Source organism: Ambystoma mexicanum, chromosome 9 (genome assembly GCF_040938575.1).
Source record: "Ambystoma mexicanum isolate Mex_15411 chromosome 9, UKY_AmexF1_1, whole genome shotgun sequence".
Lineage (NCBI taxonomy): Eukaryota > Metazoa > Chordata > Amphibia > Caudata > Ambystomatidae > Ambystoma > Ambystoma mexicanum.
Window position 1 is genome coordinate 294331414 of NC_090931.1, and position 18663 is coordinate 294350076.

Consider the following 18663-nt stretch of genomic DNA (forward strand, 5'->3'; position numbering starts at 1 on the left):
TATGGCCTAATGGCCTCGATCTGTCTAATTGGGTCTTTGACAATACCCTTTTTGTTTCCCTGTCTTCCTTTTTCTCTGCACCCAAGTCCATTCACCTTCTAAGTCAGAGGTGTTATTGGTACTCCATTCCCTATCTTCTAGGCGCTCCCTATCTCTGAGACTAGCAATACCTCCAAGAACCACAGAGTCTGGATGCCTCTTGCCTGTGCCGCTTTGAATTCCCACGGTCATTTCCCCCTGTAGTCCCCTTTTGGCACTGGATAATACTGAGTCTCTTGCTCAGACTGAGCCAACTGTGTAGTGTCCCTCCTTCCAGAGAGTCTTGGGAAATGCACCCATTACCTTGAATGTAAGGAGGTTTTTAATATGCCCCTCCTGCGCTGAAGCTTTGAAGGTTCTTCTCCAGCGAAGCAGGCTATTTGGTCTCTCTGCAGTCTCATTTTCTAAAAGTCCAACTCCCTAATTTTCTCATTAAGGGAGTTTTCATGGTCTGAAGTACTGACTGGATTATTCTTAACTTCCCAGGACACAGCGTTCCGGCCACCTTCCCGTCTGTGTGATAGAGGTGAGCACTCCCCAGTCTCGAGTAAGAACTGGCCTTCTGGATCAGTTTGACTAGGCCTGGGTAATTCTAGGTGCTTCATGTTTCCTTGGACTTTGTAGGTGGAAATCATGAGGTCACTCGCAGTCAGCCCATAGGAAGTTGTGGTTAACTGGCATGAGGTTCCTGATGGGGAGGGCATCAACCCTGGATCAGAGGGCTCTTTTCCATACCCTGATTGGCCAGGATGCCTCAATGCCCGTTTGGAATTTTCAATTTCATTTGTCAAACTCTCACACCTGCTTCTCTCTATCCTTATTTCTTGATGGTGTTCAGAGAGCTGGCTTTTTAACTCTGAGACCAGGGCCTGATTGGCCTTGCGCACTTTACTTTGGGCCATTGATCGATCTTCCAATTCCCGGATTTCATTCAGACTTGACTTATTTTCATTTTGTGCAGACTGCATTGTGCACACACATTCAAAGCGATTTAATTTCAAAATACCAATCACTTTCTCTTGTGCGTTTCTGTACACTGCGCGGCCCGTAAGAGGGTAGCTTCCGCTTGCCTCACACGCCCCACGAGTTCTATATTTTCTTGCCTATTTCCAGTCAGTTCCTGGGAACCTGACTGACTCTTTTCTGTATCCATTTTCAACTGATGCACCTCCTGTGCAAGGACACTAGCCTCCTGGTTCAAGAGGCCTTTTTCCTTCACAAGTTGAATTTTCTGTTTTAAAGTATGCATCTTCTGATACATCTGATCAAAGTAATTTTTAGAATGACCTGTTTTCCTTTTTTAACTCCTTTATTTGTAATTGCAAGGCCATAAGGTCATGTAACAGCCTTCTATTATAACTATTCCGATCATTTAGCTTACGTTGCATTGTGCTAAAATATTGCACGCACTCTTTATGTGCATGTTGCGGTGCAGATAACTGTGTTTCATGCTCTGCATTCTGTTGCTGCTGGGTTTTTAACTCATTGTTTTGTTGTTCCATGAGGTTTATAGTCATAATGTCGACAACAAAAATGTCGACAGTCAAAAAGTCGAAAAAAAAATGTCGAAAAAAAAATGTCGACTTTTTTTTTCAATGCATTTTTTTTTCGAAATGGGGGGGTTCCCCCCCCAGCCCCTCTTTTTTTATTTTTTTTTTATTTTTCCCTTTTTTTTTACTCCCGAACCCCTAAAATAAATATATAATTAAAAAAAACGAAAGTCGACATTTTTTTTCGACATTATTTTGTCGACATTTTTGTCTGTCGACATTTATTTTTCGACATTATGACTCCCCACCGTTCCATGAGACTTTCTTGTTTTAACTCAAAAATATGGCTGTGCTGTGCTTGATCTTCTAACTATTTAAGTTCTTTCTGCGCCTCTTTTAGAATCTCAGCCTGTCTCAGCGCACAAGCCTCACCCTTCTGCACCCGCTCTTCCACTAATTGCCAGTGGAAGTATAGATAATCTGTGAGCCGAGCCATTTCGCTCACTTCTTGAGCATTTCGGGGTATATAAAATGCTACTATTGCTGTGTGCCATATCCCACGTTCACACCAAAAGTCAAATCCTTCTGATGTAACATCTTGCATCATTTTAGCCTGCCAGTTCCCTTCATCCGGCTCTTCCCACTCACCACGACTCAACAGCTTAGTAAGGTAATGTCTCCTGCCATCATCTAATTCAATTGCATTCATTTTTAAAAATGTCCTTTTTACAATTTTTGTAGAATTTCCTTTGCACAGTTGCAAAAAGCACCCTGTTCCAGCTTAATTCCCACTTGTAATATCAAAATGAATTCTTAATCTTAATTTTTTCCCTATACGCCTCCCCGGAACTCAGGAGTCCCATTCTCTCGCCACTTTAACAAAACAAAGATGACTTTCCCTCCCCCTTAATGCAATTACATCAAAATGAAGCCCGATCTCTGATCCATCTCATACCGCTTGGGTCCCCCCCCCTGAGCTACCAATGAGCCAAGAACCAGGCCGGTTTACAGGAAATATATTTGTATTTATTTGTATGGTAGATAATGGGGATCACACTAAAACAACACATGCAACCTTCTTCGTGGCTCACAATTAAACTTCTTGTTACACAAATAAATCACACAAGTTGGTTGGGAAAACCTAAAATCACAATACTTTACTTTATCCCAATTTCACTTCCAGAAATAATCAACACTGGTCAATGAACCAAATCAATGTACATATGCAGTGCTGTGCAATTTTGATTTTCCTGTGCGCTTAAAAGGCTAGTGGTTTGGTTTAAAATAAACAGTGATTTGGAAGTTGGTTTTTCAGACTCCTCCCACACTTTGGTATGTGTTGGGGAGGCTGGACAGAAACAATTGGAATGATTTAAGAATCTGGGATGTTCAGAAACTCCCCCCTCCCCCCTCCACTTACAGGCCTGTGTTGGGAAGTTGCCAGTATACGGACTTTTTTTAGTTTTTGTCTAGGGACAACAACACCCCTCTTCCTAAAAAAAAAAGTTGGGATTGACAGGAAAATAGTATTACCCAATTACATTACAGTTTATAGTTTTCAGCGCACACTGCAAATGAGCTTTGCTAATTTCGAATTTTAACAAAAATTATCCTGTGGGGTCCTGCCAAGGGGAATTAAATTAATATTTTTTTGTTAAATAGACTAAAGATCTATACAGTCTCACCACCCCCACTATAAAGGGAAAGGATTGAAGGCAAGCAGATTCCTGACCCTTTGGGTTCAAATGGCTCAATTCTGCTTACATTGAAAACCTCTGTTTAAAGTTCAGGAAAGCCAGCTGCATTTTAGGACCCTCTGGGAGGACAGGGCAGTGGTCAGGTCACTCCACTCTCAAGGTTGATCCCCAGCTCTTCGCCATAGGACCCAGTCAGCCTTTAGGCCTTCCCAGCAATAGACAACTCCACCCAGATTTAATTTCACCAAAATCTCCTTTTGGTGTTCCTTGCAGCTGTCAGATGGTAATTTTTAGCAGCTCTCCTTTCTCTCATAGTGAATCCACTTTATATTCCAGTGATGACACCATCAAGATCTCAATATAGTTCTTAAAACAGGATTGGACAGCCTCTCCCTAAGGCTTGCTTTAGGAGTCTGGAACAGACATTTGGCAACTCTCATTTAAAATTCCCTTTCTTTTTCATGTGAACCTTTTTGCAAAAACGAGTTCTGTGGCAAAACTTTGTGATTTACTAGTTACTGCCATAATGTATATATTTTCCGATTCAGCTAGGCTGCACCATATTTCTCAGGCGTTGGCAATTTACTGCTGTTTTTACAAAAAGCAATAGTTAGGAACATGCAATTTACTCACCACATTCCTAATTTTACCCTCCACGAGCATGCCAATTCTCAAATTTGGGACATGTCCAGAGCAGCCAGAAATACATTTTAGCTTGCCATTCCATTTCCCTAAATTGCAGGTGGGCACATTTGATTTCAAGAAATCGCCTTGAAATTCTCTAAAAATAAAAACCATACATGTAGGCAGTGCAACTTGTGATTTCTAAGAAAATGCAACAATTGTGATAGTCCATTTAAACTAAGGTGTAATCTTCCTATGTGCAAATATGAGCTTTCCTTCCTCCAGGCCATTTGCCATTCCTGGCCAGCATATGACCAAAGCTTCCTGGACTGTGTTTTTATTAGCCTCTTTGTTGTTTGAAGTTGATGGCTGCAGGTCCTATAAACTTGGTAGGCATTGGCAACACAGAGATCCCCCCTCCCACTTTCCAGTCACGCACGGCTAGGAAATTTGGCCTGCTCAGAACTGCTTTCAGAGACAGAAGGTCTTGGGGAAACCTGCTTTTCAACACCCTTTAGGCAGGCCCCATTTTATTGCAGTTGTAAATAGTGGGGATTCACAAACCAAGCTTGCATTGGGGGAAGCCATTTTCAAATTCTGCCCAGGATTGTCCTTGGCTGAAAAGAACTCGCATTTTTCATTTTCTAACATCAACCTTGACATAGGGTGTGTTTTACTGATCAGGGTTCACTTTATCAATAGATTTCTTCCTTGTTGTCACACAGCATTGTTTTTGTTTTTAAAGATGACAGCTGAAAGTACAGGGCTGTTTCTTTCAGTCATTAATAAAATACACTTTTAATTATCTGCTGTTAGTGTTTCTGCTGGAAAGCGGGTCTGAATTGTCAGTGTACCACCTTTTGATGGGCGACAGTTTCAGTGAAAAATGCAGCATTTATTTCTTAGCCAGCAGCGTGATGTGCTTTTCTAATCTGCACGCAGATTACATTTTTGTTTTAGTTTTCTCTGGATTTCCACTGCAGAAAGACACACATATAGTCTGCCTAAATGGGCCCCTTTTTGAGAGTGCTGGTTTTGTCTGTGTTGGGGAAGTCGGACAGAAAAATTAGGATTATTTAAGAATTTTGGATGTTCAGCCCCTGTTTTGGGGAAGTTGGCAGTATAAGGACTTTTGGAGTTTTTGTTTAGTGACAGCGACATCCCTCTTCCTAAAAACCAAAGCTGGGGTTAACAGGAAAAATAGTATTACCCAATTACATTAGTCTATAGTTTTCAGCGCACACTCCAAATGAGCTTTGCTCATTTCGAATTTTAACAAAAATCATCCTGTGGGGTCCTGCCAAGGGCAATTAAATTAATATTTTGTGTTCAACAGACTAAGGATCTACACAGTTTCGCCACCCCACACTATAAAGGGAAAGGATTGAAGGCAAGCAGATCCCTGACCTTTTCGTTTCAAAGTGCTCAATTCTGCTTACATTGAAACCCTCTGTTTAAAGTTCATGAAAACCAGCTGCATTTCAGGACCCTCTGAGAGGACAGGTCAGTGGTCTGGTCACTTCACTCTATCATCTTAAAAAAAACAAAAAAAAACAATTCTGTGCGACAACAAGGAAGAAATCCATTGATGCAAAAGCAAAGTGAACCCTGATTAGTAAAACACAGCCTATGTCAAACAATCAAGGCTGATGTATAGAAAATGCAATATGCAAGTTCTTTTCAGCCAAGGACAATCCTGGGCAGAATTTGAAAATGGCTTCCCCCAATGCAAGCCTGTTTCGTGCATCCTAACTGTAGAAAAACACACACATAGTCTGCCTAAATAGGCCCCTTTTTAGTGTGCAGGTTGCGAATGCTGGCAAGTCATTTCCCCAGTGAGCCCTTCAGTTCTGTTGGTTTGGGGCCCTTAAATTAAACCCTGGCGCCTTCCCTGCCAAGCTCTTTTAACCTTCCTGTGCATTTTGAGAGCACCATTTTAGGTTTACAGTTATGCTGCTGAACAGTCTATGCCATGTAGGGTTAAAAATTATTGGAAGCTATTTAGCTCCTGAATATAGCCTATTGGAGCCTGGTTAGCTTGACGCTACCAGGAGCTACTTTTGGCTCCTGGTGACTAAAGCCCTACAACTATACATATCTGACATGCACTATGTGTCTGAGAATTTGTACAAAAGGTGTATTGGGTAATCTCTGGAAAACATTTAAAGCATGATTGGTTGGTATTCAGTGATAAAATTGCGTCAAAAATTTCGCCCGAACCAAAAATTGCAGCAAAAATGCTGTGGTTTGACTGTTTAAAGGTATACCCCATTACACCATTTAAGGGGAGCGGGGGTGTGCCCTGCTCCCTTTAAATGGTATAATGGTTCCAGGGGTTGTGGGGGTGTCCCTCGCATTCTTTACATGGATTGCGGTGGCAGAACCACAGCCTTTTTGCCGCAATATTTTGTGTTCACAGCCATTTTTGCTGCGATTTTAACACATGGAACCGATTGGTTACAGTTTGCATCTCATATTATCTGTGGCCCGCTATGTAGTAGCCTCTCGTTCTGCAGGAGCAGCTGAGTAAAAAAGAGAAGAATGAGCAAGGTGGCATCACAGGAAATAGATGGCAACAGATTAAAATGTTGTGGCAATAAAGCAACAGCAACAGATTGATACAGTAGCACGCAAATGTAGTGGCAGAGTTACTGATGGACCGGAAAAGGTAGCTAATGACTAAGAGAGAGCTAGCAGCAAGACAGAATAACTAACAGGTCAGAAATAGAACAAATTATGGAGCAACATAGTAATGGCAAGAGGGGTTTACAGTGTGTGAATGTTTTTGTGCATGCCACAGCTTGGGAAAGAAAAACAAATCCCAGGCACTTCAGAGTGGCTATTCGTGTGCTTCTCTCAATGTTAAATCACTATACAAAAATAGATTTCCTTTTCTCCAATCTCTGCAATTTCTTTTACTTTTCTTGTGCACCAATTTCTTATTAAGTTATCTGTTAAACATTCACCGTCCTAAGAACTCATTCATGAGATTTTAATAGCTCAGAAGTCCCAATGAGTAGCTCCCGATTAGAGGCAAATCTTGACATCCAGGAGCTACTTACAGCTCCTACTGCACAAATTCCAATTTCAAACTTTTCCATGTTCTGCTGGTGCTTGCCAAGAGGACACAGCGGCCACCTGTTACTTATGCAAAATCAGCAGCATAGCCATCATTTTACAGTCATGCACCAAAACTGCGTTGAGCTACCTCCTGCTGACAGCATAGTTTTAGTTGAAATTGTAAAACAATGTATACAATGTGATGTAACTGTTGGAAGAGATGGAGCTGATGTGTCACCAGGGTACTTGCTATCTGTCCTATGACTGGGGCCAACATCTTACTTCCCGTGTCGGAATTAAAAAAGCCAGCAGTCTCCAGATACTTTGACCTCTGGGAGGGGACTTCGGACTTCAAAATCTCTGAACTTGTAAAAGCAGGGTGTCTCCCATCCTTGCACACCCTGTAGGTGTGATTGGTACAGTGTTTGCATGTCTGTCTTTGCATCTTCTCCTGTCAGAGTTAGACTATTTGGCAGCTAATGATTATAGTTGTCTTGTTTCTTCACTGCAGGGCATTATGAAAAGTGTGTTTTCTCACTGCGGGAAGAAAATAAAAGCGAATTAACGGTGGTCCTGAACTACATCTTCTCCCACGCTCAAGTCACCAAGAAGAACTTGCTTGTGACGATGCTCATTGTAAGTGGAGTTCTTGGAGACATTTGGGAGTGGATACATGTGGGTGGCAGACTTGAACACTTTGGTGGAGATTGCGAAAGCGGGAAGGGGGCAATCTTAGAAATGTCAAGGGAGGTGGCAACAGGTTGTTGCCCTGCTTTGAGATGTTTGGGGCTTAGAGGTGGATGGTGCACTTTGACTCATGGGGGAGGGGCTATAGGAGATGGGGTAGTTGGAAGGGTGCTCCCTTGGAGATTTTGGAGGTTTAGTGTAGGTGGATAGGGTGCAGGCTTGGAAACTTTTGTGGTGAGAAGATGGGATAAAGTAGGGTCTAAAACACTTGGTAGCAATGTTGGCAGAAAGATATGAGATAGTTGAATTGTGTGATGTCCTGAACAATTACAGGCAGGCATTATAGGCTAGCCAAATTAAAGGACACTCTTGAAATCTGAAATAGGAAAGCAATAGTTGGTGACACATTAAAAACAATGGGGGCAGAGGCAAGTGTAGTAGGAGGAGGGGATTGGCCAACATGGAAATATTTGAGGCATGGGATTAAGATAGCGGGTGTAGGCATTGTGGGGTGAGGATAAATGAAGGGCAAGGGAGGTGGCCTGCCTGGAAATAATTGGGAGTTGGCCAGATGGAGGGAAGGCTCATCTTGAGATAGTGAAGGAAGCAAGCATCAAGGTGTCAGGGAGGGGTTGGAATTAAAAATACTGACATTGTGTGGTGTGCGACAGACATGGTATCAAGAAAGACACAGACTCAAAGGTGTTTGTTTTAAAACCTTTATTTACTAAGGTTCCTGGGTTGGTGTAATGCTTAACTGACCCTAACTCTAAAGGGATGGTTCCCTTAACAGACGTTTCTAAAGGCTGTTGATGTCTTCTAGTGCAAAATAATGATCTCTCTGTGTCTAAACATATGATTGCCCTCACTCTTTACAAAAATGTGTTCTGTTAGGAAGTCTTTAAAAAGGAGAAATTGTGGTTTAACAGAAAATAGGAAACCGAGGTTGGTTTCAGGTGGTCTTTTCACTAGGTGTAGCTTGGTCAATGTCACGAAAATGAGTTCAATCAAAGAGGGCTGTTCTAAGACCTTCTCCAAAGAGCCCTTTCAGTAGTCTCAAATACCTTCTGTGTCTTTGGGTTCCTTGGGGTTCCCTTCCCCAAGCTTCAACTTGCTCAAGTTCCAAACACCACAAAAGAAATATAACACATTTCCTTTTGAAGCTTCTCAGGGGTCCCTTCCCCAAGCTTCAATCCTTTCAACACTACAAAACAATACGTCTCCAACTTGGTTAGGCCTCTTAGAGGTCCCTTCCCCAAGTGCAGGCCCCTTTCAGTTTCCAACACAAATTCAGTTTTGCCAGGATGTACTTTGTTTTCTTTGTTAGGCCTTTCAGGGTTCCCTTCCCCAAGCTGGGTCCCTTTTTGGTTTCAAACCTAAGTTCAACCGCCTGGTTCTTTGCTCCTTCCTAGCCGTGATCACTCTGATCTGTAACACATCTCTTTTTATTCTTTGCTCTTTCTTTTACGTGCACCCTTGCACCTGTCTTTTTCTTACTTGTGCCTCCCGCACGCTTGACACACGGTCTTCTTTTTATCGTGCACGCTCTGCAGTCTTTGCTCTCTTCAAATGCCTTTTCTTTACTTTTACTTTTCTTTTGCGCCACTAGCACATTTCCTTCTTTCTATGTCTCTTGTGCTTATTTCTCACACTTTCTGTCCTTCGTACACTTATAAACCTTTCTCCAGCATGGGGTCTGGCATGGATTCACATGCTCATGAATATTCCCCGTCGTCAGGCTGGGAATCCTCGGTAAAGAAAAAATCAGTATCAGTTTCGTTTCTGATCTGTCTTTCTTAGTAGTAACCAATCACTGGTCTCTGGGTTATACTGCCCCCAGCCAATGACTGCCCTCTCCCTAAGCCCCGCCCCTGGCTGCCATACTCAGATTTTTACCGCACGTTCAAGTGTTGGGGGTCCTCGTGCTATAGCTTTCGAGCTTTTACTGCGTTTAGCGCTTTTTCACAGAGATTTATCTAATTTTTTGGTTCAATCGAGCCTCAAGCTCCACCATTTCTACTTCTGATCAACGGGGACCCGTTTCGGATTTATCTACGCCCCTCAAGGGTGAAGTTTTTGACGAGTTACGCTTCTTGGAGGATTCCAGAAGTTTCTGAGGCCTACCTCGCGGACGAGAAGAACATGGCCCAGGAGAAGGTAAGCTAGACTCCCGGCAAACTGTTCAGGATCTGCCCTGGATGCAACCTACAAAATGTGTTCAAGGAGGACGAGCATTCGAAATGCCTTTACTGCCTCCACGAGGACAAAACGCACGTGGAGAAGGACTGTGCGTTTTGCATGAACATGTCGGATCGGACTATGAGGGATCGTCGGACCCATCTCTCCAACTGGCTGGAAGGCAGGTGAGAAGAAGAAGAAGTCCGAGTGGTCTTCTAAGTCGCGTGAGGGCGCCCTGGCGACGGGGGCCCAACAGAAGGCAAAGCACCGGGAGTCCACGGGCACCGGGAGTGCCGAACGGTCGGGCTCCTCGGCTGCCAGGCAGGGCGCACCATCACCAATGCCATCAACTGTGAGCCAACGCTCTGGCTCGGGGAAGAGAAAATCTGAGAACCCTGCTAAGCTTCTGGAGAGGCCCCGGTCGATCTCGAAGGATCAGGCCGAAGGGTAGCGAGGCGGTGACCCTCCCCCTAAGGTGAAGACCTCAAGCGCGCCCAAGGTGGTGAAGGCCATGATCCCGGCCAAGGCCTCGATTGAGGGAGTTACTGCGGCACTGGCGAAGCCTGTGGAGGCTATCCCAGTGGAGGCGACCTCGGGGCCCAGAGTTTCCCTGCCTCTGTGGAGGGAATCCTCTTTTAAGCCCGTCGAGAAGACCCCGGTGGAAAAAGAGGGGGGGGGCGGTATCCGTGATGGACACGGACACAACCTCCCAGGAGGAACTGACTGAGAATTTGGAAGAGGCCCGGTCCCACGGGAGGGATCCCGACGAGGGGGACGACGAGAGCGAGGGTGGCGACGACGAGGTTCCCGTGGAGGAGGAACAACCGTCGCTCCCGTCACAACCCGAGCCACAAGACAACTTGGCGGCCATTTTGACGGCAATCCAAGCCTTATGCACGCAGATAACGACGAGACTGCCCCTACCCCCGACGGACGATCCAGCTGAACCGGGTCAGTCGGGAAGCCCTCCAAACAAGAGGAGGAGAATTCATCCGGCTCCCCTTCAGCCTTCACAGCCTTCTCAGCCTTTGTCGCCCTCCCCGGCCCCGAGGGATAACACGGGAATAGACACGGCCACGACGGGGACGGATGACGGCGGCGACGATGGGACTGACCTCCCGTCTCCGATTCCTCGGGCGTCTCCTCCCGACGAAATTGGCTCCTTCCACGCCATGATTGGCAGGGCATCTGAGCTTTTTCAGCTCTGCCCCGAAGAAAAGAAGAACAAAGGATTCCTCTACCAACGGTGCGAGGCCAAGAGGAACATGGTCCTCGCGGTGCCGTTGCTGGATGACATATGGGACGAGGGTCTTGCCCTCCTGAATAACCCGTCCACGACGCCTGCCAAAAGGGACCGGTACGAGAAGAAGTACCGGGTCCCCGACGGCGCCCCTTTGTGCCTTAGGGCACAACCGACCCCGGATTCGGTCGTCTCGGCAGCGGCCAAGAAGAAAACTTCAACTTCCCTACCGGACGGCGAGGGAAAGAAACTAGATGCCATGGGACGACGAATCATCTCGTCGGCGGCGACGACGATTAAGGCGGCCAATGCCCTAGCGATTGTGGCCCGCTACGACAGGGAGTTGTGGTACAAGATCTCCCCCCCTGTTGGACTCCCCACCGTTTGCCTTCAACGGTGGGGGTGGCTCAAGGCGACGGATTTCCGGCAGGACGTGCAAGCCAAGGTTTTGGACATGCCCTTCGATGGGAACAATCTGTTCGGAAAGACAGTGGATGAGTCACTGCAGGCCATGAAGACCGACACGGAGACGGCTCGGGCCTTGGGAGTTCTGCAGCAACGGTGGCCGCCCTTTCGGAACTCCGGAGGCAAGCAAGGTGCCTCCAAAGGATTCAGTGGCGGCTACTCGACCTACCGTCAGGCGGCCCGCTCCTCGTCGCAAGAAGCCTACAGGGGACGAGGCAAGTCAGGTGGATCTCGCCGTCGTCGCCATGGAGGCCAAGGAGGCAAGGCTGCTTCCAAGCAAGACTGAACCGGCTGTTGCGTCGGGCCCCCACCTAAGCACCCCGGTGGGAGGCCAGCTGATGAAGTTCGTCAGCGTGTGGGAGTCCATCTCCACGACCGTTAGGTGCTGGATGCCCTGGCCCACGGGCACACTCTAGAATTTCTAAAGAAGTGCCCCCAAATTCCTCCCGTGCCCAGGAAGGAAAACCACGTCCCTCAACTGCTGTTAGAGGTAAGGGCGATGCTCAAGAAAGAAGCCATTGAGCTTGTCCCAAAGAGGCTCCGGGGCTCCGTAATATACTCTAGATACTTCCTCGTCAGAAAGAAGACATGAGGTTGGCGTCCCATCCTGGACTTGCGTCGGCTAAACAAATACATCAAGGCACAGAAGTTCCGGATGGTCACCCTCCAGCACGTGCTGGACCAGCTGGAGGAAGGCGACTTCCTATCGTCGTTGGATTTGGAGGATGCGTACTTTCACATCCCCATCCTAAAAGGACACCGAACGTTTCTCAGGTTCGTAGTCCAAGGGCGGCACTACCAGTTCAAGGCCCTCACATTCGGATTGAAGTCGGCGCCCAGGGTGTTCACCAAGTGCCTAGCACCAGTGGCAGCGCGGCTGCGCCTGCAGGGGATCCACGTCTACCCAGCAGGGACAAGGGAACTCGCCGTCAAACACACAGCAAAGACCGTCCGGCTGCTCACGGACCTGGGATTCTCTATCAACTTCCCCAAATCCCACCTGGTTCCGTCGCAGGTCACGCTGTTTCTGGGAGCCAAGCACGATACAGTAGCGCAGTTGGCCTCGTCGCAGGAAGAAAGAACGCAGGCAATCCTGGGCAAGGTACAGCGTCTGCTGGCCACGGACCTGGCCAGGGTGAGGTCCATCAAGTCCCTTCTCGGGATGATGTCCTCTTGCATCTATCTGGTGCGCCTGTGCAGGCTTCGGATGCGTCCTCTGCAGGAGTTCCTCGACGCCCGTTGGATGCAAGCAACGGGCAGTTTCGAGGACAAGATCTCGCTCAACGAAGTATTCTGCCAAGCAATTTGATGGTGGGGCACCCGCGCGCATCTCGCAGCGGGCATGGACTTTCAGACCCCAGCATACCAGGTGACGGTGACGACGGATGCCTCCCTGGAGGGGTGGGGAGCGCACACCGGAGAGCTTCACGCGAGAGGCCTGTGGCTCCCGGAGGAGAGGCCGCTCCACATCAATATACTGGAGCTCCGAGCAGTGTTCTGGGCCCTCAAGTCATTCCTCCCATCCCTCAAGGGCAAGGTGGTGAGGATCTTCACCTACAACACCACCACGATGTTCTAATTCCGGAGGCAGGGAGGAACCAGATCCCCAGCCCTGTCCAAGGAAACCCAGGATCTGTGGCACTGGGCCGTTGCCCAGGGGATGTTTCTGGTACCTTTTCATCTAGCAGGGATAAAAAACACCATCGCTGACTCACTCAGCAGGGAGCTGCGCTCGTGCCACGAGTGGGAACTACGCCAAGATCAAGTGGATCAACTCTTCCGGTGATGGAGCAAACCCCAAATCGACCTGTTCGCGACTATGACGAACTCCAAGTGCCAGAGGTTCGCCAGCAGGTTCCCCCAGCCAAGGAGCATGGGCAATGCTTTCTCGTTCCCCTGGGACGGCCTGTTCCTGTATGCGTTCCCTCCGTTGCCGTTGCTGCTCAGGCTCATCAACCAACTTAAGAGGTCCCGGTGCAGGATGATCCTCGTTGCACCGGCGTGGCCGAGACAGATATGGTTCCCGGACCTTCTGGACTTGTCAGCGTCCCCACCAGTCAAACTGTCTAAGGACGCAGATCTTCTCTCCAGAGAAGGAGGCGCCATTCTTCATCACGACCCAGAGTCGCTGAACTTGCAGGCCTGGCTCCTGCAGCACTGGAGTTTGGAGGGTACGATATCCCAGCTGACTGCAGAGAGGTTCTTGCAAAGGCCAGGGCGTCCTCAACTCTCAAGTGCTACAGACACAAGTGGAAGAGGTTCTCTGTCTGGTGCCGTGCACGGAGGATTAACCCTCTATGGATTAAAGCCCCTCAAGTGCTACCGTACTTACTGTCGCTGGCCAAAGCTGGACTAGCTCATGCTTCCATCAAGATACATCTGGCAGCGATTTCCCGATACACCAGAACTGCAGGACGGTCGTCCCTGTGGTCTCAACGCCTGGTGAAGGAGTTTATGAAAGGACTGTTCCGATCGTTCCTGCCGGTGAAGGCTCCAGCCCCGGCGTGGGAGCGCAACGTGGTGCTGACCAGACTCATGGGCCCGCCATTCGAGCCCTTGCATTCGGCTCCGTTGAAGTTCCTGTCGTGGAAGACAGCGTTCCTTGTGGCCATCACCTCTGTACGACGCGTAGGAGAGATTCAGGCCCTTTCCTGCAAGCCTCCATACTTGACTTTCCACAAGACGAGGGTGGTGCTGAGGACGCACCCCTCCTTCATGCCCAAGGTGCCGTCGGACTTCCATCTCAACGAGCCCTTGGTGTTACCAGTCTTTTTCCCGTCGCCTTCGTCGCCGGCCGAGAGGACTTTGCACTCGCTGGATGTAGCTAGAGCACTGAAGTTCTACGTGGACCGAACGAAGAGTTTTCGGAAGACATCACAGCTGTTTGTGAACTTTGGACCTGTGAACCAAGGGAAGGCTCTCTCGAAGGCTTCCATTTCCAGATGGCTCTCCGGCTGCATCATGCGCTGTCATCGGTTGGCAAACCGACTGTTGCCCGGCAGTCCGAGAGCCCATTCGACCAAAGCGATCGCTGCTACCACGCCGTTCTTGTCTGGTGTGCCCCTGCTGTACATCTGCAGGGCTGCTACGTGGAGGTCGACGCACACCTTCACGAGATTCTACTGCATCGATCGGGATTCCAGGGAGGAGTCCAGAGTTGTCCAGGCAGTGCTGCGCAACCTGTTCGCTTAAAGTGAGCCTTCTCAGGAGGTAAGAGATGCTTAATGTTGAGTTTTATGTAATGCTTAATGTTGAGCCTTGCCACTTCCCGTGGTCGTGCATGTGTGTACTGCTATGTATTCATATATTCATGAGCATGTGAATCCATGCCAGACCCCATGCTGGAGAAGGAACAAGTTACTTACCTGTAACTGTTGTTCTCCAGCATGGGTCTGGCATGGATTCACATGCAAACCCTCCCTCCTTCCCCGCTGCGGCTCTTCACTTGGTCATACTGCCACTTCACGTGCTACCAATCTGAGGATGGCTGCCAGGGGCGGGGCTTAGGGAGAGGGCAGTCATTGGCTGGGGGCAGTAGGACCCAGAGACCAGTGATTGGTTACTACTAAGAAAGACAGATCAATAACGAAACTGATTTTTCTTTACCGAGGATTCCCAGCCTGATGACGGGGAATATTCATGAGCATGTGAATCCATGCCAGACCCATGCTGGAGAACAACAGTTACAGGTAAGTAACGTGTTCCTTCTGCTCTGTGACGTTTTAAAATGGTGTCTTTCTCCCGCTCCACTTCATTCAAACTCACGCTCCTGAGTTTGTCTCTCTCACTCACTGGACAGCGTTGCGTTGACAAGTGGTTCCTCTCGATACACAGGGTTGAGGTCAGGGTCTCACCACCTGTCCATCAGACACCCTTGAGACCGGCACACGTCCCAAGGAAAAAAGCATTTTCCCAAATGCCACTCGCAGGATACAGGCCTTCTTCCTCCGGCCCCTTGCAGGCACGGCTCCCTAGCCACACTGCAGCCCCTCACAAACACCAGGCCAGCGTCTCAGCACACCGTTTTCCTCTAGGCTTTAACTCCTGCTGCTCTCTGCTCCTTGGCTTCTCGGGTCCTAACAGCATCCCTAGCTAGCTCTCCTTCTTGTGAAAAACCACACCTTTTATAGTTCATAAAACGGTCAAGTGGAGTCAGGTGTGAGTGGGCATTATTAAATGCCTGAGTCTATTAGTGGGGCAACTTCAGTACTTTCTTTATTAGGTTTCCCTTACTTTCCCCATGTTTCTATGGGTAATCTTTACTGCTCTTATTTGCCTCCTCTTCGTCTCAGTATTTGTTGGAAATGGGTAGGGGGGAGACAGGGTAAGCTGGAAATTGATATTTAGGGGCTAAATCCTTATGAGGTGATTAATGGAGGAAAGAGGGTAGTCCCCCAGCCCTGTCTGTATATGCCTGGGGTGATTTCTTTTCTCTTTGGCCTAAGCCAGGGGGAGACAAGTAGGTGTTAAAGTTAGAACTATATGTTTGTCTTATCTGACCCACCTCCTTGTCTGTCTTTGTTCTACTGCAACACTTCCACCTCCTTCTTGGATTAGGGACCCTGATCCCTATATACCGCACAAAGGCTTCTGGGACTTCCTCCTCCTCGCCTGCCATCCAGTTGGAATACCGCGCCTCACCTGGGGTACTCCCACGAGAACAACTCCAGGCTTCCCTACCCAGGTAATCCTCCCTCAGTTGTCCACCCCCAGGGTTGGGATCCAAGAGCGATGGCCCTCCCCATGCCACCTGAATAGAGGATTCTCAGAATCTACATGTGAGAATACCCTTAGGTTTCTCACAGTGGGCACTAGAGGGCTACATAACAGGTCAATTCTTGCAATTTTTAAATATTACATAGAACCGATGGAAGATCAAAGTAGCACTGACCCATTTAGGACATAGATTTAAATGCCTTCTGTGACAACTCAGATACCGCTAGGTCTTTGAACGTTTCAGTTCTTAATCCACCACCCAGGATTCACTGTCTGTCCTAGGACATCTTTAGATTCTGCCACACTGATATCCTGCTTCATTAATCTACTCAAATATCTGGGAGCCCTTACCATGCATCATTAACTTGGCTGGATTGCGTTTATGCTTTAACGTCCATCTCATGGGTACAGTTCAGTGCACCAACCATATCTGCTTCAGGCTTTACCTACATCCCCCACCACCTTTGCTAGAGTCCTGTTCCTTGCTTAAAACCTCTGCAAGAGGCAGTCAATGGGCCCAGCGCTTTTCCTAGAGTTAGTGCAATGCAGCCTCTGCTAGAGATGGGTTCATCCTTCCATGCCTTCTGGTAGAGGTGGTTATTTGCACTCACCAACTCCACTGAGAGGCTGTTCCATACTTGGAGCACTTCTACTAGTAATAATTGTCTTACCTGCGCAATTGCTGATCCATTTAATTAATCTTTTATAACACGCTTAATACCAGAGACCAGTCTCTAAGCGCGGAACCGGGATTCGAACCTGTGTTGCTCTGCTTTGTCTTGCTTCTAAGACAAAACGTCACCCCTGAGCTATCCATGCATCTGTTACTCTTGCTAGAGGCTGTTTAATGCATCCACCACTTCTTCTGAAGCCTATTTCACATATCCATCATCTTTGGTAGAGGCTGTTCCATGAATCCACCCCATCAGGTAGAGGCTGTTGACTGCATCCACCACATCTGCTAGAGGCTGTTCCATTCATCCACCACCTGTTGGGGCATACAGCAGCCACAGCCTTCCATCTGTCTGCCAAGGCTCATACAGAAGAGATTGGAAACTGCCATGGCGCCTCCAACAAGCCCCAGAACTCCTAGCGCGACCAGGCCTCTGACCAACACAGTCCAAGTCTCCATGGCAACACTTCACGCCTTGACATTACGGATACAGAAAGTGGTTCAAGCATACCGACCTATTTATCCAAAGATTAGGAGTACACCTGTTCTTAGTTGTTTTTCAGGTATTTGAGATACGTAGTGGGGTGCAAGGGAGATTAACCAACCCTGACACTAGGTGGTAGCTACAATGAAAATGCAACAGATGTCCACACTTTAGTGGAACTCTCCCATCCCTTGCACTATGTGTGTTGTAAATACAACCAATCAAGAATACCGACCGAAGGAGCTGCGATCGACATTCTTATGGCGAGTCCAACGTCCTCGTAGTTAGTTTGCTCCTTCTTACTGTTTTTCGTGCCTTACCCTTCCTTGCCTGACTTGGATTGCCTGCCCTTTGTACCGACCCGGACCGTGTCTCGACCTGCCTTGGATTTCTTCTCTGTGTACCGAACCAAACTGTGTCTCGACCTACCTTTTTTTTGGCCCTCAACCTGTCGCTCGCTACACTTTGTCCTTCTGAACTTCTAGCTACGACCCAGACTACCTGACCTTCTTCTGCTTCATCCCAAGGACTGGTTACCTTGAATCCCGAGTTTTGATTCTTCTACGACTAGCTGGGTTGTACTGTGCGTCTCAGTTACGGCACTCCAGAGTCCCGCCATTGTCCTGTACCAGGAAACCTCCATCAAAAGTAATCCTATGGAAAAAAGGTTATCCAAAAATGGAGCATACACCAAGCAAAAAGTAATGCAAATTCTTTGGGCCTAAACAGCTGTGAAGCACGATTCAGACGGCCATGTGCAACTGAACTGAATGAAGTGAACTGTCAACGCTGACCTTTTACACAAAACTTGTCAAATTATCATACAACATTTGGGTTACATTTTTGAGGCAGGTCACAAAAGCTGAATGGTGGAACTATGTCAGTGCCCTATATTCAAATATATGTTGAATGATCCTAATTGGATGATACCATTTTTGACCACAGTTACATTAAAACCCCTTGTGACGACACAACCTTTCACACACCGCCCCTCAAGTACGTGATTGTGCTGATCAGTTGAAAAATACTAATTTGCCATTGGTTGGCACTGTCAGATATAAAATAAATAGCTTGAGATGGCAATGGGTGACACATTCACACATGGTCGGACCAATGGTGTGCCCTGCGGACATCAGCGTGGAAACTGTACAATGTTGCACCATAGGGACATCAAAACCTCTCTGTTGATTGGCTCCCCTTCCCGTTGCCCATAGCCGCAACCCCAATGCTCTGACGTCCCAGCTCCCTTCTAACACTGTGCTGACAAGTGTAGTCTAAAATACCATACCACACTGTGGCTGGAGCTTAAT

General features: G+C 47.7%; 1 protein-coding gene across 3 annotated transcripts in view; it reads left to right on the forward strand.

Annotated features, from left to right (window-relative positions):
• Positions 1 to 18663, forward strand: part of ACACA (acetyl-CoA carboxylase alpha) — a 1281346-nt gene that overhangs the window by 464351 nt on the left and 798332 nt on the right. For all 3 annotated transcript variants that reach the window (XM_069614682.1, XM_069614683.1, XM_069614684.1), the window contains one exon: positions 7422 to 7546. In XM_069614682.1, the coding sequence (XP_069470783.1) occupies positions 7422 to 7546 (125 nt within the window). The remainder of the gene's footprint in view (positions 1 to 7421; positions 7547 to 18663) is intronic.